This window comes from Pundamilia nyererei, unplaced genomic scaffold, assembly GCF_000239375.1.
Source record: "Pundamilia nyererei isolate P.nyererei 1_Seehausen unplaced genomic scaffold, PunNye1.0 scaffold00025, whole genome shotgun sequence".
In the NCBI taxonomy this organism is placed as follows: Eukaryota; Metazoa; Chordata; class Actinopteri; order Cichliformes; family Cichlidae; genus Pundamilia; species Pundamilia nyererei.
The window spans coordinates 1,558,954-1,582,958 of record NW_005187426.1 but is presented as its reverse complement, the minus strand read 5'-3'; the positions used below and the strand labels follow the sequence as shown (position 1 = coordinate 1,582,958).

The 24,005-nt window shown below is 38.7% G+C and overlaps 2 protein-coding genes across 3 annotated transcripts in view; both read left to right on the top strand.

Annotated features, from left to right (window-relative positions):
* Positions 1–8,266, top strand: part of LOC102196129 (aminopeptidase N-like) — a 10,163-nt gene extending 1,897 nt beyond the window's left edge. Inside the window, exons 5-18 of the mRNA XM_013909442.1 lie at positions 222–225; positions 291–388; positions 570–635; positions 767–942; positions 1,264–1,340; positions 1,482–1,615; positions 4,065–4,120; positions 4,199–4,346; positions 4,458–4,549; positions 4,643–4,753; positions 5,702–5,869; positions 6,716–6,856; positions 7,107–7,188; positions 7,317–8,266. Coding sequence (XP_013764896.1) covers positions 222–225; positions 291–388; positions 570–635; positions 767–942; positions 1,264–1,340; positions 1,482–1,615; positions 4,065–4,120; positions 4,199–4,346; positions 4,458–4,549; positions 4,643–4,753; positions 5,702–5,869; positions 6,716–6,856; positions 7,107–7,188; positions 7,317–7,469 — 1,506 coding nt within the window. The 3' untranslated portion in view covers positions 7,470–8,266. The remainder of the gene's footprint in view (positions 1–221; positions 226–290; positions 389–569; positions 636–766; positions 943–1,263; positions 1,341–1,481; positions 1,616–4,064; positions 4,121–4,198; positions 4,347–4,457; positions 4,550–4,642; positions 4,754–5,701; positions 5,870–6,715; positions 6,857–7,106; positions 7,189–7,316) is intronic.
* Positions 8,267–10,839: 2,573 nt separating this feature from the next.
* On the top strand, positions 10,840–24,005 carry LOC102212307 (aminopeptidase N-like). Of its 2 annotated transcripts, none has more exons than XM_005727569.2 (21): positions 10,840–11,035; positions 14,200–14,809; positions 15,629–15,771; positions 16,083–16,225; positions 16,798–16,924; positions 17,006–17,160; positions 17,247–17,360; positions 17,451–17,594; positions 17,998–18,063; positions 18,183–18,248; positions 19,648–19,820; positions 19,949–20,025; positions 20,111–20,244; positions 20,325–20,380; positions 20,472–20,619; positions 20,811–20,902; positions 22,142–22,252; positions 22,477–22,644; positions 22,856–22,996; positions 23,543–23,624; positions 23,745–24,005. In XM_005727569.2, exons 2-21 carry the CDS (start codon positions 14,202–14,204, stop codon positions 23,901–23,903), a joined length of 2,907 nt encoding a protein of 968 aa, XP_005727626.1. In that variant the 5' UTR covers positions 10,840–11,035; positions 14,200–14,201; the 3' UTR covers positions 23,904–24,005. The 2 variants fall into 2 exon arrangements, with proteins under 2 accessions (XP_005727626.1, XP_005727625.1); XM_005727568.1 differs by lacking the exon at positions 10,840–11,035 and adding an exon at positions 13,643–13,702.

Sequence of the window (24,005 nt, the reverse complement as noted above, 5' to 3'; positions counted from 1 at the left end):
CACAACATTTTATGCAAGTTGATTCACAGAAATCAAGTATATATTCTACAATTTCACCCACATTTGCAGACAATATAGCCAGATTTGAAGCCCTTTTGATTTTAAACTCTCATGTTTATTAAATTATATTACTTTGTATTTAGCTAATTTGCAGTAAAACGCTCAGTTTTCCCAATTCACTCAGTCTTCCTGCGTCCGTGTGATTCATATCACACCATCAGGACGGCAACTCGTTTTAATGTTTGCTTTGGGATTTGTGGAAAATCCCTTTCCGTTATGAGAAATTCAAGCTCACCAAATTCTGGCGGTTTGTTTTTCCAAGGGTGCAGCAGTGCTAAGGATGCTGTCAGAGTTTCTCACCGAGCCTGTGTTTGCTAGAGGACTCAGTGTGAGTATATTATCACTTCATCTCTGCTGCTGTAATGTGTGTGCGACTGTCAGCAGACTAGGAATTAATGATGTTGTGTCTGTGGTTATTTATGCCAAAAAATGTTTCCTGGTAAATTCACACTATTTTCCTTTCCTCGTGATTGCATCATATGATCCTCATCTCCGTTTTGTGTCTTCAGTCTTACCTGAACACATTCGCTTTTGGTAACACTGTATATACAGACCTGTGGGATCATCTCCAACAGGTTGGTTAACCTGCATGACTTCACTGGTATTGTGTTTTTTGGGTGTGTGTGTGTGCAATTAACTTAAATTTCTGTGTGTGTGTGTGTGTGTGTGTGTGTGTGTGTGTGTGTGTGTGTGTGTGTGTTGTCAGGCAGTTGAAAATGCACCAGGAATACATATTCCACACTCTGTGGAAAATATCATGAACCGCTGGACTCTCCAGATGGGCTACCCAGTCGTCACTGTTGACACCCGGACAGGAAGTGTCACACAGAAACACTTCCTGTTGGATCCAGGCTCTACAGTGGACAGACCCTCTCAGTTCAAGTAGGAAACTGTTGAACCTTGTGCTGCAAGTTTCACTCAGATGAGAAATGAAGGGATTTAGGCTGCACTTACACACATGTGCTTTAGGCTCCTGGTTCTCATTCACATTGAAGGGGCTGATGTCGTGTGTTGCTGACATGAGATGTGACTCTGATTTGTTTGTGTTGCTTCTACCTAAGCTGATTTTTTTTTTCTTCAGACAGCAGCCAATAAGAATCTGTTGTATTAATCCAGTGTACCTACTAGCAGTGAAATCGTAATATGGAAATGACAAACAATAAATTATCTATCTTCTTTTCCCATTATGTCTTTTCTGTCTAGTTACACCTGGTATGTCCCTATCAAATGGATGAAGACGGGTGTGCAGCAGCCACAATACTGGCTCCTTCAAAAAACAGGTACACTCATATCATGGTGCTGTATTAGTTCTGCACACAGACTAAAAAACAAGACATTTCCTACTAGATTAGTTGGTTTAACCACAGCTCATTAAATTAATCAAATCTGCTGTGTGTCATTCTTTTCTTTTGTTTAACTAGACACTCATATTCCGATGAGAGTGTCAGGACAGGACTGGGTACTCGCAAACACAAATGTATCTGGATACTTCAGGGTGAACTACGATCCTGATAACTGGGACCGTCTCCTTTCCGTGCTCAACACCAACCACCAGGTGAGTCACAAGTGTTTTCCTGTTTGTGCTTTATGTCCACATTTATATGGTATGACAACTAAAGCCTGTACAACGGCTATTCAAATAACCAAAACTGGATGGAATAGATGCATAAAAATAAAACTAAACTAAAATAATAAAACAAAATAAGATAAAAAGTTAAATTTACTCCAACTATATCTATGAATTTCCCCTAGTTTCTGTTGCCTATGTTTAAGGTCGGTTTGTGCTGGATTGGGTCAGCGACAAAGACTTTCTGGTTATTATACTTTTAGCTGTATCTTACACTTTCCTGACAATAGCACTGCAGCCCTGAACTTTTACAGATACCACCTGATAAAGGTCTGGGTACTCTTGAACCAGTATTAGCCGGTCTTCAACCTGCCCCTGTTGTTCTGTTCTGTGTGCCATCTTATTGCACTGATATGAAAATAGCACAACAATTGTGTATTTAACAGTATCAAGTGAGAATCATGTGTGCTGCCTCCTGTTAAGGCTCTCCAGACTCCTTTGCCTGAAGCAAACACAGTATTATCAGTAGTATGAATGTAAAGGATAATTTGGAAAATATCTAAAACCATGTCTCATGAATTTGACTGAGGTTCATGTGTTTAAATGGCTTAAGGCAGACAGCACCAGACTAGGCAAAGAATCTTAAAAACACAATAACTGCACAAAAACTCCAAGTTAAAAGTCTTAGCAGAAAAAAGATATTTGGTGCAATCTATGCATTTTTGCCAAATTTACACACTGAGCTGTAGACAATTTGAACTGCTTTCAGTATGTGTAACTCTTGGGTTTTGACTAAATTTTTTTCTTTGAGTGCACCGATCAAAGTTTGTTGTGGAAGACGAGACAAGAGCTGAATTTTTTACATTTCAGAAACGTATCAGCTGTCAAATTTTGATATTTGCTGCTTTTTCTGTCAGTTATTTGAGCTCTGAGACTACACTCACTGACCACTTTGTTGAGTACACCCGTTCTGCACATTAATGCAACTATCAGATCCACAGCCACATGGGAGCAACTCTTTGCATTTAGGCATGGTGGAAATAGAACTGAGCATTTAAATCTCAGTGATTTAAGGGATTTTGAGAAGGTCATTGTGACACATGACCCACAGATGGGCACTTCCGCGTTTGAGAGTTCAACAGTGCTTTATTTACAGTTGTGATTTTCCCTGCGGTTTCTGGCTCTTGCCCCGGACGCAGCCACTCCGTCACTCCCGTTGTCCCTCTCACTCCTTCTCACTGCAAGACATAAGAAAAGTCTCTCCTCATCAAGTCAGTTCCGGGCACCTGCTCCTTCCCGCCTCAGCGCCGTCCCGTGAGCTCCCCTCCTCTGCAGCAGGCCAAAGACCACGCCCCCGCCACAGGCATGCTTGTTAGTGTCAGATGGGCTGGTCTAAGTGTTTCAGAAACTGGTGATCTACTGGGATTTTTCCCACACATCTGTCTCTATGATTTACAGAGAATGGTCAGAAAGAGAAAACATTCAGTGAGCAGTAGTTCTCTGGGTGGAAATGCCTTGCTGATGCTACAGGGTGATGTCCAGGCTGCTTTGAGATTGAAAAGTAACAGAAGAGCATTTCTGAATACACACAAAACACATTGAACCTTGAAGCAGATGGGCTAAAGAAGCAGAAGGCCAAACTTGGTACCTCTACCATCAATTATGAACAGGAAACCAAGGCTACTATTTGCACCAAAATGGGACAAAAATGTTTCTTGATCTGAGTCTTAATTTCTGCTACAGTATTCAAATGGTAGGGTCAGAATTTGTGATGAACAACATGAAAGCATGGATCATGCTGCTTTGGATTAACAGTTCAGACTGGTGCTGGTGGTATAAGCTGGTGGTGGTGTGAGGGATATTTTCTTGGCACATTTTGGGCCCATTAGAAGCAACCAAGTGTTATTTAAATGCCACAGCTTACCTGAGTATTGCTGCTGACAATGTCCATCCATCTCCTCATGGCTGCTTTCAGCAGTATAAGACGCCAATTTACAAAGCTGAGATCATCTCAAATTGATTTCTTTAACATGACAATGAGTTCATAGTACTTTTTAGGTCGTCACCCAAGCGTGTAAAATCACAATCAGTCACAATCTAAGTCATCCAGGCTACCCTTCAGTGGCAAAGGAATTTAAAAAACCAAGCAGTCAAGTCAACAATCTCACTTTTGGCTCCCAGGCAACCTTTGTGAATGCCTTTTCAACTGCTGGAGTGCAAAATAAACAAACACATGAGAACAGAGAGTCCTTCCAGCTGATCTGATAAAGCCCAAGGTTTCAGAGCTTTAACAGACAGAAATATGTTGGCTTTGTTCAATGTCATTTTTCATATTGCATTTTCAGTGTATTACATTTCATAATTTTAAATGTTAAGTTAAATTGTTTTGTCTTATACGTCTTATACACTTTGCATGTGACTTTTTTCTTTCTTTCAGACTGTATCAATCATCAACAGGGCACAAATTATCGATGATGCATTCAATTTAGCAAGGTAAAGGAAAAAGAAAAATCTTAAGTTAAAGTATTAAACAGTTATGTGTGAAAAAGCATCCTTTTCTTTTTCCCCCAGAGCCAAAATAATCAGCACCACACTGGCTCTGAGAACTACCAAATACCTGTCAAAAGAGCGAGACTACATCCCCTGGGAGTCAGCTTTGAGAAACCTCAACTACTATATTCTCATGTTTGACCGCAATGAAGTCTACGGAGTTTTGCAGGTTAGCCCTACTTTAGTTTACATGCTAATTATTATTCTTGCCTATTGTGAGTGTTTAAAATAAAAGAGTCAACTGACAGGAAAAAAAAACTAACTCTAACTCTTTTTTTAGGCATACCTTAAGAAACAAATACAACCTCTATTTGAGCATTTCAAGACAATTACATCTAACTGGACAAGAGTACCTACAGGACACACCGACCAGTAAGGGCTCTTTTAAACACAGATTTTTGATATAAAATCAAAAAGCTAAGATTTTGTATATATTGTTTGTCTCTGTAAAAAAAATCTTCTCAGGTATAATCAGATAAATGCTATTGGGATAGCCTGCAGTGCGGGAGTGGAAGGCTGTAGGGAGCTTATAAAAAGCTGGTACAGAGAGTGGATGAAAAATCCAAGTCGCAACCCGTGAGTACAAAGTGGTTTCAATCTGTTCTTTTGAGCCCATGAAAGTTCTCATACACGTTTAAGGCTTTTATATCTGTCTTTTACTACTCAGTCTTGGCAAATCTTGTCAGTAGCAGGTGTTTTTAGGGTTAGGCGGTTATGATGCAGCTCATAACCAGCAACATGAAATTGAGATTGACACCACAGATTTTAGAAACAAGACCTGTAATTAGTGTAATGGGTCAAATGCACTGACCCATTAGTGTAATGGGTCAGTTCAATATCAGGACAGTAAGGGCCTGTGCAATACTGGGTCTTGTGCAATAAAATTGATGCTTCCGTTATTGTTATCTATATTGTCCTCTGTGTCCACTCTTCTTGTCATTGTTTGTTCTAGTATAATGTGATCACTGTTTTTGTCCTTGTCACATGACCTGTAAATAGTGTCTCTGTATGTTTTTTACTAACTTGTGTTTAACACCAACCTGCCAGAGGTTCTGCAGATGGAAATTAGCGCCAGGCTATAATCTGGCATATTTACATTTGTTAAAATGTTCATTAATATGTATTGCCCCACTTTCTAAATAAAATAAATAAATACATTTAAATGAATGCATCTTTATAGTCACAAATCCAGTAGATCATGACATGCAAGAAGATATGTCATTCCCATGCCGACCTCAGACATGCCACACTTTGTCAGACACTGACAATTTGCAATTGTCCAAAGACTCTTGCCCTGGCCACTGCAAGAGCAGTAAGGAATTTAGAGCGGTGTGAGAATGAATATTTCTTATAATCTGCCATAATTCAGACCTCTTAAATTTGACTGCTGAACTGTTTACAAAACTGTTAAATAGCTAGTGACCTATATGCCAAGTATGTCTGTGTGTGTGCATTCAGGGAGAGGAGTGAGCCAGTGTTCTAGGATTCATTTGAAATTCATTGCATAATCTTTATGTTCACCAGGATCCATCCCAACTTGAAAAGCACAGTTTATTGCTACGCCATAGCCTTTGGTGGTGTGGCAGAGTGGGACTTTGCCTGGAACATGTTCAAGAATGCTACTCTGGCATCTGAAGCGTCCAGGCTCAGGTCTGCACTGGCCTGCAGCAAAATACCTTGGCTTTTGAACAGGTGTGTTGTGGAAGTACAGTAATGTATTAGCAATGTAAATGCTTTTCAAAGAAGCTAAACTGATTGTTTATTCAGAATAAAACTCTCACAACTGAACACAGAGAAAGAGAACCTGCTTTGCAGCATAAAAGCAATTATAGCAATTACATCTTAATGATAGGACCATTAAAAACAGTAAATGTAACACTGTGAACTGGTGGTGAAGAGATTCACATCATAGCAGAAAAACAAGTGTGTCGAACTGAGCTTTCCCAATTGGCTTGCACTCTATTTACCACCCACCATGGTGCTATCTAAACAGTACTATTTTAATTATATCCTCACAAACAAATAAATCCTGCTTGTGGATGCTGGCCACCAAGGGTGTTTTTATCTTGTCTGGGATGAGTTTGTTTTTATGCAGTCCCATAAACTCATCAACAAATGCACGGTAATTCATTTTTAATCAGTTTGTCAGTTCGATCAGTAAGCGAGTGGGTTACACTCCCTAAGGACCCCTTTCCAAATAATGAGGGTGGCCATGCAAATTAAAGAAAGCCTTTAGCAGCCCCCCCACACCTCCAAGATATTAAGCTGTGTGTTATTGCCTATAAATGTGCTATAATTTTGTTAAATATTAATGTGGTCACAATAGAAAATAGTTCCCATATACCAATAATGCTACTTTATCTCCTGGTCTCTGGTTGTTGATTCCCTCCCTTATAGTTTAATTCAGTTTTATTTATGCAGCACTAAACTGAGCAATATCTATAGCAGGCATTGTGCAGTCACAACTTTGAACGATCTCAGATATTTTCCATTTTCCCTCGGAAATAATCGTTGTATGTGGGTATATCGTTGACTCAGGTATCTGGAGTACACACTAGACCCAACTAAGATCCGTAAGCAAGATGCCACCTCTACCATCCAGAATATTGCCCGAAATGTTGTGGGGATGCCGCTAGCATGGAACTTCGTCAATGCTAGATGGAGTTACATCTTCCAACAGTGAGAGCTCTATCCTTTTGTTTCTAAATAGTCAGTACTCACAAGCTAATTGTTAAAGACAGAAAAGAATTTTAAAAGCTGAATTTAACAGCAGGATTTAAGTAGTAATCACATTTCTTTAGGTGCAAATCCTGCTGGGGTTTTTTTTTCCACTTACTTGCCCAGTTTGAGTTTTCAAGCATGACTACCTACCTATTACTAATTCCTTCTGCTGAACTACAGCTTTTCCCCCCCCTTTTTCTCTTTTTAGATATGGAAAAGGATCATTTTCCTTCTCTAATCTTGTCAGTGGAATCACACAGAGATTCTCTACAGAGTATGAGTTACAGGAGGTATGGAGCCAGCAAAACCTCAACCACACAGAAAAACACAGAATTTCCCTTTGGGCATTTGGGAGAAAATAAATACAACGATTGCTAAATTTCTGATTTCGTCTGTTTGTATTTGCTCTTCTCTCCAGCTTAAAAGATTCAAAGAAGAAAACCTCAGTGTTGGCTTTGGTTCTGCCACCATGGCCCTAGAGCAGGCCATAGAGAAAACAACGGCTAACATCAAGTGGGTGACAGAAAACAAAGCTGAAGTGCAGCGGTGGTTTGCTCAGGAGTCCACGTGAGAACACCAAAAGCCACCACAGTCCTTTTTTCAGTACTGACAGTGATATGTAATTAATGAAAATCACTATAATCATCGGAAACAACAAAAGCCTTTTCTCTTGACAAATGCAGATGGACTGTTTAACTGTTGTCACACAATAGCCCACTTAACATCAGCTTTAGTGCAAGGGAAGGGAAGAGACCAAGACAGCGTGTTTGTTTTCTACATATTTTACATTATAAGTTGATCCTTATCATGATTTATACTATTACCCAAGGCAGTAAATTTAATGTAGAGCAGTAGAGGCAGAGATTAATGGCAGCAATTCTACAAGTGGTTAAAATCTGTTGACGACAGCTGTTTTCATGCATGTGCTTGAACTTTCCTAGACCGACAGAGATGCATGGGAGAAATGTCTGATGTGGTGGGATCAGACATTAAACAGTCTCTATCCTGCCAACTTCCTAGTACAAAGTGCATATGATGTGCGGTTGAAGCCATGGTAGAATTATACTTAAAATAAGTCACTGAATTACAGCAAGTGCTGACCACTAAACACAAAGTATTTCCAGAATTAAGAGCACATCTAAAGTTGTGTACTTTCTGTCACCTGTGAAAAAGGACAGCTTTAGACAAATGACCTCATTCACAAAATTTTAATTTTATGTTGCTCATCATCATGTGATCGTTTGCTTCCATCATGTGACATCATGTGTCACACCAACACTGTCCTCCTCCTTCCCTGCATCCATAAACCTCCTCTATGCTTTTCTTCTTCTCCTGCTGCTTGGCAGCTCTACATATTTAACATCCTTTGTCCAATATATCCACTGTCTCTCCTCTGTACATGCCCAAACCATCTCAGCCTTCCTTCTCTAACTTTACAACACCAACCAAAAAGAAATGGTCGTAGAAAGAATAGTACCCATGGATACCTTTTAGGTGAAGGGTTTCAGGGAGGAGACTTGCGAACACCTTGGTAGCCCTCCTGAAGAGCTGGAGGAGGGGACTGGGGGTTTATGCTTCAGCAGCTACACTGTAACCGCAGACCCATCAAAATCTATAGCCTAACCTGTGTCATAACTGGATGTGCATCTTCCCAGAAATGTAACTACACATCAGGCTGATGCAGCTCACAACTATTGAGATTGTCCAGTTCAGTGCGATTCCTCCCATGCCTTTCTGGCTACTTTTTTACGAAATTTTTTGAATTTATCAGCGAAAGAATAACATTGTGTCAATACAAGAAATAATGATGATAGCACCAATGTCAGGGCTCACAAACTTCAGCAAATTGTTGCAGGGAGATTGCTAAAACTATCTGAATGGACGTGAAGGAAGGTCCAAAGAAGTGGTTATGTTTGCCCCAGAAGCAAAGAGTGAGGGGAAAAAGTCCCAGTATTTTATTTATAGCTATAGGCTAAACATTTTACTAATAAAGTTTAATTTTTTTTATTATTTTTTTAAACCATCGTCATTCTCAAGTAGACATTTTGGAAAGGTGTGGGTTTTCTGATTTCCTCCTCAGATACTGTTGTTTTATTTTCCTTAGTTGTCAAATTCATCAGCTTTTTTTGCTTTCCTTACAACACCTTCATGGCTCCTCCATGACTGGCATTGAGATAAACAATTTTCTTCCTTACAAAGAGAGGTGACAGCATACAAACAACAAGCACAAACCCTTCCATTTAAAATCATTCTGATTCTCCAGATGATTCCCCACACTTGTGTTTATCAATACGAATCATTTGTCCTGATTCATAAGCCAGTCACACCTGTCTAGCAATCAGGCAAAGATCTCTTACCTGGATTTGATTCACAAAGGTGTATGATGAGGGCGCACTCAATTACTGTGCTCCTGTTCTTTGGAACAAGCCGGCTGCTCACCTAAGATCAGTTATATCTGCGCTGACGTTCAAAGACAAACTCCAAATCTCTTTGTTCACACAGGCCTGCACTCAGTAACTAAGCGTGTTTTTATGTTTTTTTTTATCTTCTGTGTTAAGCACACTGAGCTTACATATGTATATATTTTCCAAAGTTCATGTGTGAAAACAGCTTGCCTTTAATCCAAACTTCATGTCACATTTCAAACTGATTTCCCATGAATAAACTTGCATTTGTACCTGTTCTTGGTGTGTTTATTGCAAACGGGCAGTAACTATAGATTCCTCTTTTCTTCCCATCGTTGTTTACTGACATTTTCTGCAGCTTTTGAGTTTTTAATTGTAGTGGATGAGTTTACATTTAGAATAATAGTACATGTTTCATTACGCATTTTGGCTTTTTAAAACTTAATTATTACATTTTTAATCACCTGCCAAATCAAAATAAAAGACCTGCAAACCCTAAAGAGTTAACATAGATGAATGGAGTCGTTTTTCCCCATTGAGCAGTGACAGGTTAAAAACTTTCCCATAAAATATCTCATTAGAAACATAATAGGTCATAAGAAGGGTTGTTTTTCTAAGCTGAGCGCTTGGATGAACTTTCCCTGTCAGGAGCATCTCACTGCAGGTCTAATCCTGACAATACAAGCTTGTACTTTTAGCCGCGGGAATGTAATCAGATGGAAAACGGAGTCTTTTCCAATATATTTTTAAAAGGAATCATCTGCCGGCTGCCTGAAATGCTTTTGTTACTTTTTCTGTGTAATTACAGTCTTACTGGAAGCCTCAGCATCTGTCAAAAAAAGATATACGGGATAAAGATGTCAAATTAGTCATTCTTGTTTCTACTCGTTTGAAACGGATGTTACACTTCAAGGTGAAACGATGAGCTGATGAAAGTTTTTACCAATATCTTTAACATTAACACTAAGGTTAATAAAACATTATTCACTTTCCTTTTACACTCTATTGATTTTTTTAAACTCATATTGAGTCTGTCTGTAATGACGGTGAAGCTGCTTATATTCAATTTAATTAAATTAATTAAATTTCTTACTTGGCTTAATTTTAATTACTAAACAAACAAAAGAACAGGACAATTTAGGATAAGAGCGGAACAAACAATGCATGCAAATAATGACAACAACAATGATAATAATTATAATGATGATAATCATTATCTTCTTCTCATAGTCATGGTCGTCATGGCCTATGCGGTGTATTCCTGCATCTGTAATGTAGTGCATTACACAATATCTACAATATCCACACAATGAAGAATACAGATGGAAAATCGATATGATAGAACATTATAGTATTAACGTAATTGTAATAGTAATAATACCTCTATCATGAAATACCTGGAACACAGGTGTGCTGGAGAAATGCCAGTAAACATAACATTAACCTTATCAAGACAAGACACAACAAGTCCAGAAGTATCTGCAGTTCTGGCTTTATGACATCAGTGCTTGTGTAATAGCTTCCAATGTTATTTGTACGCAGTCACTGTCGGCTCAAATCTGAGAAAGTCCCAGCTGATTCAGTAAGTATTTCCCTTTATCATCAAAATAACAGGACATATTTATTCTGGTTAAGCAGCCGCTTTGCTCAAAGTTTGGAGGACAACAAGATAGTTGGATCCACAGGTGAAAAGGAAACTGAAACCAGTGACTTGATGCTAAGTAAATTCAAGGTAAGAAAAATGTTCTACTGTTTGTGTTTCTAGCTGAAGGTTTAGAGTTACAATGTATTTTTAGTCATTTTTATGTGTGTGTGTGTGTGTGTGCGTGTGCGCGCGTGCACTTTGTTTAACCATTTCAACCGTGAAGTATGAAAAAAGCAAGACCATCCGAAGTGATATGCATCAAAAAATGTTTTTGTTTTAGTGCGAAAACTACTTTAAAATAGAAAAAGAAGGATAGAGAAAAAAGATCTTTTTCGCTTTTCTTCATAAGAGAGGGTTGAGAATAGTGTTTGGGTTATCACTTTAGATCTCATACTTAAGACCACCCACACAGCAAAACTCATTCATAAGATGATCAAGAGAACGCTGCCAAATATCTAAACGTGAAAGATGAAAAACCTTTGAAGAACATGTCTAAAATATTAAAAGTTTAAGGACACTTCACATTAGATGACCACCAGAACGTTTTTGAACCAAATTTAACCCCGTTTTAGTCTTGATGGGTTTGTACTATCTTGACATTTTTTTTCACACATCTAGTCAACAAAAAATTGCGCTCTGAGTAAACAAGACCCAAAGGATTGATAATCAGTTGAACTGGACTGAATTAAAGTCTTTGTAAAATCCCAAAAAGACAACTTTTAATAAACTTTAAATGTTAAAGGGCCTCTTTTTAAAGTCTATCACTGCCTGAGGCTGGAAAACAATGTCCACATATGTCTGCTACTTGGTAGGGAGAAAGATCAAAGATAAAATGTACATTTAAACAATTTATTTTGCATCATAGAAACATTGGACAGTTATCTCATTAACTGCAATGATTTGCATACTTTTCCAGAAAAAATATTTAAGCAATGTATAGAGACAAGCACAAAACTCTCATTTCAGTTTACTGTTATATTGGAGTCAAAGCCAGTCTGAAAACTGCCGTTCACAAATGCTGTCCATCTAATCTGACTGAGCTGGAGCTGTTTTGCAAAGAAGAATGGGCAAGGATTTCAGTCTCTAGATGTGCAAAGCTGGTAGAGACATACCCTAAAAGTCTGGCAGCTGTAATTGCAAAAGTATTGACTCAGGGGGCTGAATAATTACGCACACCCCACTTTGCAGTTATTTATTTGTAAAAAATGTTTGGAATCATGTATGATTTTCGTTCCTCTTCTCACATGTGCACCACTTTGTGTTGGTCTTTCACGTGGAATTCCAATAAAACTGATTCATGTTTGTGGCTGTAATGTGACAAAATGTGGAAAAGTTCAAGGGGGCCGAATGCTTTTGCAAGCCACTGTATGTACAACTTTCATATTTTAGACAAGATGGAACTTTAGGTTCATGCATGTAAACTGGAGATCCTTGACTGGTGTGAGAAAAACACTAATTTAGGGAAAATAGCCTGAAGAACTCATGAATTGTTTTGAATGCATGGGTAGCTGCTAAATATAATCCTGTATACATGTAAGATTTTGGTCCTGTTATGTGTTTCAGATTAAAAATAGTGAATCTTTTAAGAAAAAAAGATTATTTTGCTTCGTGTTGCTCAGTGCAGAGGGGGCTGGATAATATAAATGTATATTATGTCCACAATATGATTATGAATCTACCCTAAACAGAGGCCACTGTGTGAATTTGATCTGCCTCATTGGATGGTGACAGCACGTTGCCATCCTTTGCAGATAAAACCACAACATTTTCCAGCTGACAAATATCACTAAAAGGCCAAAACCAACGATGAATTGCAATAAATATGTTAAGCTCCCTTGATTCACAGTTACAATGGATAATATTTGAACATATGGGAACCAGTTTATTAAAAAACAGTGACAGAGAAGAAAAATGATTACACTCTCACTTTCCAGAAACAACTTTCTGGTTGTGAAACTCATGGGATTTGGTGATAATAAGTAAGAAAAAATTGAAAATCGCTCAAGTTAAATAAACATGCAGCTGGACTTCTCATGCAGTGCTACTGGAGCCTTGAATGCAGAGTTTTGCCTTTTTGAGGACATACGGGAAAACATTACAAAACCGTTGTGAAATAAACACAAATGCTGTATAATATGCAGCAGTTATGAAAAGAACTGTGTGGCATATGCCTGCTCTACAGCCGCCAAATAACATGGAATAAAAATAAAGTTGTGCCTCAATGAATAGTGAATATTTTCAGATGGGGACCAGCTACTCCAACACCGATTCTGTAAGCCTTTATTCTGACTCCTGCGTTGTTTGGCCATTAGAAACAGACCCATGTGACACATTATGTCACATGGATCTGAAGCAGCTCAGATGTGACTACTAAGATTTTTGTAGATGTAATATGATATCATAATAGCTAATGTATTACAGAGAAATGTAATGTGATCACAGTACTATTTTGCTTTGCAATGCATCACCCTGTGCTGGTGGCAAAACAACCTGAATGAATGCATCCTGGGTGTGGCGTGGGTGATGTAGTAACTACGGTGGTGCTGAGCTGCTTCTCAGCACTGACTGACTCATAAACCACATCTCATTATTACAGTAAACTTTTAAAGATACATGACTCACTTACGCTGAAGTGACGTTGCCAACAGTATACCTATGCTTTCTGTTTAAGTGACACTCATTTTTGCTTTTCTCCTTCTCCTTGTTGACCTAAATCCAGAAATTCAACAATATGCCGTTGAACTAATCTAAAAGGCATGTGTTTTCATTTCTAACCCTACAATTTCTCTCTTTTTTAACATCTCCAGTCACTTAGCTGGAGTAAATTTAGATTTTTCACAGCATCTTGGGAAAAAATAAAAGTTTATGGCCTTGTGTAAACCCATACTTAGCCTATTTCATTATGTAATTTTGGCTTCTTGACTTGACGTTTGAAAATTATGCACAGACACATATGCAGACAGACACATAGGAGGCTCTGCCGCAGATCTCTCACCACATAGTTTACAACACACAGAGACGAAACAGGCCAGTTTCTACAGAGGGCCTTTGTTCAGAGCCTTTATGCAGATAAAAAGTTTAAAGATTAGTAGAGCTTACTCTTATCGCTGGAACTTTTTACAACTCAACATTTTTGACTTCAGGACATTTTCTCCGCCCAGGAAATGAATCATTAACTTTGAATCCAGCAAGGTAGGATATAAATTACAATCACTTCCTAATTTCTGTCTTTCTCTTCTTCTCTGGTGAAGACATGGGTAAAGGCTTCTTCATCAGCAAAGCGGTGGCAGTGGTCTGCGTGGTTGTAGCCATCAGTGCTGTGGCCACCATCATAGCCCTCTCAGTTGTTTATGCTCAGGAGAAATCAAAGAATCAAGAGACTCCGGCGACTGCAACGACTGCAACGACTGCCGGACCTGGCACCCAGACCACCACACCCTCCACCCCAAAAGAGCCCTGGCAGCACTACAGACTTCCAGATTCATTGTCTCCTATCTCATACAATGTGACCCTGTGGCCCCGGCTGACTCCCAAACCTGATGGCCTCTACATCTTCAGCGGATACTCCACGGTGCTGTTCACATGCGTGAACGAGACTGACCTCATTCTCATCCACTCCAACAAGCTGAACTTCACAATGTTTGACGGATACCACGCACAGCTGAAAGCTGTGGATGGAGCCTCTGCACCCCAGCTGAAAAAGAGTTGGCTGGAGGTTCCTACTCAGTATCTGGTGATCCAGCTGAGCAGCCCTATGCAGGCCGGCAGCACTTATGAGCTCTTCACAGAGTTTGTCGGAGAGCTGGCTGATGACCTGGGAGGATTCTACAGGAGTGAATATTATGAAGACGGCGTGCTAAAGTATGAACTTCTTTTTTTATTAAGCTTAAGTTCATGACATGATTCAAATGATCAAAGTGTTGCAAGTTGGACAAGTCCTCTGCTCTTTCTAAAATTTAAATGACAGAATGTTAAACTAAGACTGTAAACATGGGGAAACAGCTAAAAGCTCACAAATTAATTTGTAATGTCTAACAAGTTGCCTCATTCCCAAATTTAAGACTGTTGCATCTGAGTATTACCTAATAGCCACTCCTTAATTTTAACTGTTCTCCCACCATTAATGAAATATCAGATGTGCACTAGTTTAAAAGTAAATGCATGAATTAATACATTTAGAATAACTTTACTTTAAATCAAACCACTGTATGTTTTCATTTTTAATCATTTTAAAAATGTAAAGATTTAATTGTGTAATCACAATCACTTTATGGTAATTTAAATATATATTTATTAAAGTGAAAAACAAAAAAAACAAAAAACAAAACCGTATGTATTGTATATGATCACTTGGAGCCTAAATGCAAGCACCTTCACAGCCAGGCTATGATTCATGGACATCAACCAATGTAGTTTTAACAAAACCACTAATATTATGAAATGAAGTCAAATAAGAATTCAATACAAAACCAAGTTTTGCTTTTGGACCTCTGTAATTAAAGCTGATATGTGTAGGATTTAAAATACAAAACACTCATCTTGATAAGGATTTAATGAAAGTCACGGTCAAGTTTGTTTTAAACTTTCCATTTAAAGAAAATCAAGTACGTCAAAAAGAATTCAACACCTGACTCGATTATGTGGATGTAATTATTACGTTCTCTCTTCTTCCACTATCAGAATTTTGGCCACGACTCAAATGCAGCCGACGGACGCGAGGAAAGCCTTCCCCTGCTTCGATGAACCAGCTATGAAAGCCGTCTTCCACATGACTCTCATTCACCCTCACGGGACTGTGGCTCTGTCTAACTCCATGAACTATGGCAAGTTCTCTTCTTGTTTAGTGTTCAGAGCAACATTTAACGTATCAACTGCCCCCGTGTGACGACTTTAAATTAATCTCAATTACATTTTATCCGACACCAACTACAGGACATGTCATTTTTAAGGCAAATTCACTGAAGTGGCATTTTTAGAAATACACTTTTAATTTCACTTTATTTAAAATATTTCACTACTGTATATTTAATTGTTTAGTGTCAAATCTATCAATACCACACTCTTATCAAATGTCTATTTTCCTCTGTTTTCCTCATTTATCATTAATACGGAGCTGTCTCTGACCCCAAAACAGAACCTATAAACATCACCACTCCGGATGGTTTGAATTTAATCCAGACAAGCTTTGGACCCACAGAGATTATGTCAACCTACCTGCTGGCTTTTGTTGTGTGTGACTTTGGATTCATTCAGTCAGATCTAGGTGCAGAGGTTTTGGTGAGTGTTTACTAAAGCTTTCAGTTAGAATCACAGAAACTAATGGCAACATATTATTTAATATTTTTGGTTCCTTTTAAATAGATTAAAATAAATAAATAAACTACTATCTCTGGTCTATGTTAGGCCCGATAATTCAAGTTGATCTGTGCTCATGATAGTTTGAATTAAAATTAGAGCAGTGAGGCCTCATATAAAAGATTTTAAAATATATGCAATGCTCATTTCTGCTCTGGATTCTGGTGCATAGGCTGAAATGGATAAATCATGGATGTTGAAGTAAACTATCAGAGATAATAGGTGCTATTTTCAGAGAGAATAATTGCTGCATTAGTTCTTGGAAGAAATGTATTAAACTGAAAATAATCACAGCAATACTCAGTTATTTTCACCTAAACCTGGCCTTTAATGTAATGGATTTTTTTTTTTACATCACGAGAGCGGCTGTTTTCCCTCTCTGCTGGTCACAGTGATTGTTTGCTGCCCTCTGCTGGACTCAGAGCTCACTTCAGCTCTCAGGTCCACATGCATTTCCTTCTGTCTGGTTAATAAAGCTGTTTTCCCTTTTTCAGATCAGGATCTGGGCTCGCAGGAAGGCTATAGATGAGGGCCAGGGTGCATATGCTCTGGAGAAGACTGGACCCATACTGTCTTTCTTTGAGAAGTACTACAAAATTCCCTACCCCCTTAAAAAGTCAGGTGAGAACAACAAATACCTAGGAAAACAACAACAAAAAGGACCATATATAATCCAAAAATGACATCTTTGATAAATTTCAGACCAGATCGCTCTGCCTGACTTCAGTGCTGGAGCCATGGAGAACTGGGGTCTGATCACCTACAGAGAGACTGCGCTCTTATACAATCCTGCAGTGTCATCTAACGGAGATAAAGAGTGGGTGGCAACAGTCATCTCCCACGAGCTGGCTCATATGGTACCTAACAAACCTTAACTGTAAATATGGTAAGACTCAAATATGTTTACAAACCAATACAGTGACATGAAGCTTTGTCCTCACAGTGGTTTGGAAACTTAGTGACCACGAAGTGGTGGAATGACTTGTGGCTTAATGAGGGATTTGCCACCTACGTCTCTTATCTTGGAGCCAACTACACAGAGCCAGACTGGAATATGGTGAGGCTTTTGTTATTTAAAATATAATTTAAAATTTAATAATGCGTCTGGTTGGAACACAGTGCAAATATTTCTCCATGTCTTTTCCAGAGCGATTTAATAGTTTTGAACGAGATCATTGGTGTGATGGCCGTGGACGCTTTGGCCTCTTCCCATCCCCTCTCATCCAAAGAGGCGGACGTCATGAGACCAGAGGACATAAATGCTCTGTTTGACTCCATCACATACAGCAAGGTGCAGTGTAATTTACAACAGAACTAAAAACTACAGTAACCCAGTGTGTTGTATTCTTCAAGCTCCACTAATGAAGTTACTGACCCAGTGTGTTGTTAGGACAACTTCATTAGGAACTTCACTTTCAGAAATATGGGTTCAATTACTGGACCTGAAGATGACTACTATAGTCGTATTTGATTTGATTTGACTGTTACTTACATATACAAATCTACTTCCATGTGCATCGTCATATAATCAATAGCTACATAGCTATCACTAGAGGATCACAACTTAAATCGTTAATGTATAAAAAAGTACTCCAATCAAGGGTATAATGGCAGATTCTTTCCCAAGAGTTTAAAAATGAGCATAACTGGACTTTTTTGGTAGTTCTTTTAACAGCTGATATGTTTCTTCACAGGGAGCTGCAGTTCTCAGGATGCTCTCCAGCTTCATCACCGAGGAGGTCTTTTCAAATGGACTCAGTGTGAGTACTGTTAATTCAACTTATAAGGTTCTGTCCACAAATTGGGATAAATGTTAATGTGCTCATATCAGCATTTTATTGACATGCATCAATCTAAGTCATTCATAATTTGTCTACAGATGTATTTAGAAGAGTTCAAATATAAAAACACAGTCTACCAAGACCTGTGGAAGAACCTGCAAACGGTAAGTTTGTAACACTTAAAAAAATGTATTTTTAAAAATGTATTCATTCATTTGTTGGTTTAATTTATTTATTTATTTATTTATTTATTTATTTATTATTTAAATATGAAAATATGATTTAAAAAGGAAAATGTCATATTATATTTATTTTATTATTAATTTATGTTAAGACTATTAAAAGAATAACAACAGCAAGATGTTTCCTCATATGTCCTAATATAACTGGATCAATTATCCTCTGAAGCAAATTGTGTGATGGAGCCAAGAACTATGGGTATTGTAGTGAGTGGGACTATAGGGAGCATGGCTCAGTGTTAGCACTGTTGCCTCATCACAAGTGGGTCCTCGGTTCTAACCCAGTCAGAAACCTTCTGTCTAGAGTTTGTGGGTTCTTGCAGGGTTTTTTATTCCAGCAACAAACATGCATACTGCTTTTTCTTTTACACATTTCTGTTAAAACAGGAGAATGTTGATTTTAAACATGGCCAAGTTTTAAAGAAAGAGGTCCATGTATGAACAACTAATCCAACTAAGCTGAAAGCTCTGGCTTCAGATTGCTTTAAACGCTCCACTTCAGTCCGTTTTTTCTTGTCTTACTTCTGAATGTTAATGAGGTTATTTCAGGCACACTCAGAGTACAGACAACCCAACAATGTCTTAATCAAAACTCTGGATTGTGTGGGGTAACCCATCAGAACAGAGTGAGTTCAAAGGCAGGGTATCCTTAAGGGTCCATTAACCCACCATATCAGTCGTGCTGTGCATAAACATTGAGGGTGCCACATCTCTGTGGTGGTTTATACATCTGCCTATGGAAAGGTTCCTTGTTTGAAAAGAGGACAAGATACAAATGTCTTTGGAGTGTTTTGAGGGAAAGGCAAAAATCTGCCAAACTGGCTGTACTGCTGCAGTATTTGCCTGAATAACAGGTTTCGTGTGGAGCTGATGGTAGTGAAGAAGAAGTCAGATTACAAAAACTGAGGTGCACAGCCAAAAAAACTCCAAAATGAGGCTTGTGCGTTGCGAGTATAATGGGTCCAAAAGAGAGAGAAAACAAATTGTTTCAGACCGTGTTTCAGAACGTGAATGGCCTCCTTCCATTTCTGTATAAATAACATTAATGTTTCTACTATATTATAGCTTTCCACCCAGTTTAAATGTACTTAAAAAAAATGCTGAACTAGTGACTGCAACACAAAGATCACTGCAGCGTATGAGATGAGCAATTTAAAAGTGCGATGACTTCATCATTTACGATAATAAATAAATAAACGATGATGACTTATACTTGAAAAAAATATCAAAAATATTCTTTGTTACTGACCATACTAAAATGTGAAAAGGAGCTGACACACAGATTGTTATACTATTATATTAATTCGGTTGTTCTTGTTATCAGGCAGTGGATAATGCTGGCATACAGCTGCCCCACTCTGTGGAAGTGATTATGAACCGGTGGATCCTACAGATGGGATTCCCAGTGGTCACCATCGACACCAGTACTGGAAAAATCTCTCAGAAGCACTTCCTGTTGAACCCAGATTCTGTGGTGGACGTACCTTCAGAGTTCAAGTATGAACCTTTTTTTCATGTTTCATGAGCACATTTTTTAACATGTTCTGATCATGTCATGTTAAAATCACCCGCTCTCTTCTCTCACCTTATTTACTTACATGTGTGTCTGGCTGATGTGGCTCCAGTTATGAGTGGTTTGTCCCTATTACCTGGATTAAGACTGGTGCAGCTAAAGATCAGTACTGGCTTCTTACCAAAGAAGGTAAGATTTACTGTGTTTCGGGTCACTGTAGTTTGGCAAAGATAAATTAAAATGATTAATTCGTTTTTAATCTTCACCCAAACAGCAACAAACCCAGACATGACGATTGGTGCTAGTGAATGGTTGATAGCCAACATAGACATGAAGGGCTTTTATAGAGTAAATTATGATTCTGAAAACTGGGACCGTATCCTCACCAAGCTGAGCACCCAACATCAGGTATAACACCTAGAATACCTCTGCGTCATCTCGTAATAGCTACGATTGCCTCCAAACTAATTTTTTAATGTGCCTTTTAGGCTATTCCAGTGATCAACCGCGCTCAGATTATTGACGATGCATTTAACCTGGCAAGGTGAGGCCATGCTTTTTGATTTTATTTTATTTTTAGCAGTACTGCTAAATACTGAAATAAACAACTGAACAGCTGTATGGGTTATTTTTAGGGCGAAGATAGTCAGCACAACTCTGGCTCTGAGCACTACGAGGTTCCTCAACGCGGAATTGGAGTACATGCCCTGGCAGACGGCCACTCGCAACTTGGACTACTTCGTCCTCATGTTTGACCGCAGCGAAGTGTACGGACCCATGCAGGTTTGTAGGAAAACTTTAAGGCTCATCATCATCAGTACATCATCAATAAATTAATCCAAACAAGTTTTTGGAACAATGATGATTTGAGATTAATCGTGTAAGTTAATCATAGAAGTAGAAGAGTCAGTGGCAATCAAACGTAGATCATTTTTTCTGCACAGTAAACAAACTGTTTCATCTTCATTCCTCAGGGTTACATAAATAAAAAGGTCACCCCTCTATTTAAACACTTCAAAGATCTCACTGCCAACTGGACAAAGATCCCTGAAAAGCACACCGACCAGTAAGGATGTTAACCTGCTGCCTGTCTTTTTTACTCTTTTGAACATGTTATAAATGCCATGAATGACAATTACATTGTAGGCTAGATAAACCTTATTATCCCAGTTGCAAAAGCCTGCAGTTTGCAAAGAATGTGCCGTCAATGTCATGTAAGACACAGTACTTCACATATCTCTTGAAAGTGTTCACAACAATCATTGATCAAGTCTGCACATAATTCTTCCCTTTCTCTCCCACCACTGCATTTCTATAAGCTAACCTAATCTGGTCAGTTATCATCAAGTTCGCTTTGTGTGTCCTCAATGATTTCCATTAACTTGAGCTATTAGTGCTGCAATGATCTTTTTAGCATTATCAGATCATTTTTCTTGGTGACCCAAAAGGAAATCAAATCAGCTATACTGAACTTATATTGTTAATTAGCACATATTAGCATGATGATATAATAAACCATGTGATGTGAATGTGTTAAAGACATTCTGCGTATTAGCACTGCCAGATAGCATTTAGCTTCAGTTCAATTCGATTCAGTTTTATTTAAACAGCGTCAAATCACAACAATAACGGTCTCCTCAAGGCACTTTATATTGTAAGGTTGACCCAACAGTAATACAACAGAAAAACCCCCAGCAATCATGTAAACCCCCCCACCATGATGAAATGCTTTGGCAACTGTGGGAAGGAAGAAACCTGCCATAGAACAAGGCTCAGGCCGGGTGAGGGAAGGAAGACAGGACAAAAGACATGCTGTGGAAGAGAGCAAGAGATTAATAATAACAAATGATTAAATACAGAGAGGTGTATAAACTTATAGTGAGTGAAAAAAGGAGACTGAAGAAAGAGCTTATCTGCTTTTCTGCAGAGTATATCTGCTAGTGTGGCTACAAACTCACATTGTCTCTGCTGCTGAAAGCTACCTGGTTAGCATGACCTTGACAACTTTTACTCCTCCTGGTGTCTAAACACTGGTTGGTGGTCCCTGAATTCTCTTTTGCCACATAGCAAGGTTAACGTCCACTGAGAGTGTGAAATGTGCAGCACTCCACACTCCATTATGAGTACTACAGTACTTTTGGGTACTCGCAGAGCCCTGAATGCAGTCAGTTAAACACTTTGCATGCTCCACACTTCTAGCATTCAGAAATGTGAAATACATTTTGAGCCATGTGTCTTTGGCTATGCCTCGTCTTAATGGATAGCGTCATTAATGTTTGCATTCTCCTGACTCGCTTACATCCAGGTACAATCAGGTGAACGCACTCTCCTGGGGCTGCAGCACAGGAGTGGAGGGTTGTAAGGAACTGACAACAGCGTGGTTCAAAGAGTGGATGGACAACCCTGATAATAACAAGTACGTTAAACAACAATTATTACTTATATTCATCCCCTTTGCTTCTTGTATAATCATATATTCTTACTTCATATGTTTGCCTACACTATAGGTATTCACTACCATACTTTAACTTTTATTAGATATACATTTCCCAAACATTTTAGCTCTGATCTGACATGTATGATTCTGTTTTGGGCAGTGATTGTCATCACCTTTTTTCCTGTCTTGTTCAAACCATCCAGGATTAGCCCCAACTTGAGGACCACAGTGTACTGCAGTGCAATTGCTGAAGGAGGAGTGGTGGAGTGGGACTTTGCCTGGGGAATGTATAGGAATGCTACCATTGCCTCGGAGGCTGAAAAACTTTTGTATGCTCTGTCCTGCACCAAACAGCCCTGGCTGCTGAACAGGTCAGTTGCAATAGCAGCTGGGTAACGCTCTGCCCTTTCATTTGGTACTTCTTAGGTAATATAACATTTTACAGACTGGTCTGAGTGACTTTTACAACACCTTTGATGATGCATTTTGTCTTTCAGCCTCACTGTAATTGTGTTTTATCAGAATCAGAATCAGAGTCAGAATATTTTATTAATCCATATTATTATGTAAATGATCTTTTAGGTATCTGGAATACTGTCTGGTCCCAACGATGATCCGTAAGCAGGATGCCACCTTCACCATCAATTACATTGCCGGTAATCCAATTGGACAGCCCCTGGCTTGGGACTTTATTAGAGCCAACTGGGATCACATTTTCAATAAGTGAGTTTTCTCCTTATTTAATAATAATATGTATAATACTATGCATATTTTAGTAATCCTCTGTAAGGAAATTACTCTCTGCATTTAACCCATTCACTCAGTGAAGCAGTGGACAGCCACCAATCCAGCACCCGGGGAGCAGTGTGTAGGGACGGTACCTTGCTCAGGGGTACCTCAGGGTAGCCATTCTGTAGATTTGACCCCCCATCCTTCCATTAATGGGGCGACCATTTTGCCTACTGAGCTATCCCTGCTTTACATAGCATAGCCAGTTTCCCACATGCATTGCATCCCTGAATTTTTCCAGGACTTACCTGACAAAGGACCATGTTAAAGCGCTTTAATTGTAGTTGCACTAGTTTCTAGTAGTGCAAATGCATATGACATTTCATGTGATACGCACAATATTTGGCAATACAAATTAAAAATGGATATTTCCTTGATTCTGGAGGCATATTGGGATGAACGTGCACAGCCAAAGAGCTGTTGTCATACGTAGCTGTTTGCATACTGATAAAAGCCCTCTAATGTTTGCCTTTTCTTCAGCTATGGTGGAGGATCAATGTCCTTTGGAAGACTTATTAATGGAGTGACCAAACGTTTCTCCTCTGAGTTTGAGTATAAGCAGGTACATTTTCTTTTCACCTCCATATTTTCAGATAAAATTAAATACTTGCTAACATTGCTACAATTACAGCAAATTAGTGTCAGTTTTAAATGTCCGTTTTTTCACATTCTTCCTCTATAGCTGCTGCAGTTTAAAGAAGACAACATAAACCAACTTGGCTCAGCTGCCTCATCTCTTGAGCAGGCGCTTGAGAGAACCAAGGCCAACATGGACTGGTTGGCTCTGAATAAGAAACTAGTGTTTGACTGGTTCACCAATGAAATCTCAGGGACAGTTTGATAACTGAAACACAGTTTTCACTTTTTAAATGTCGAAAATGTTCAAATCTTTAACTTTGCTGAAAGCAAATGTATTTTTGAAATATGTATATTTTAAATGTAT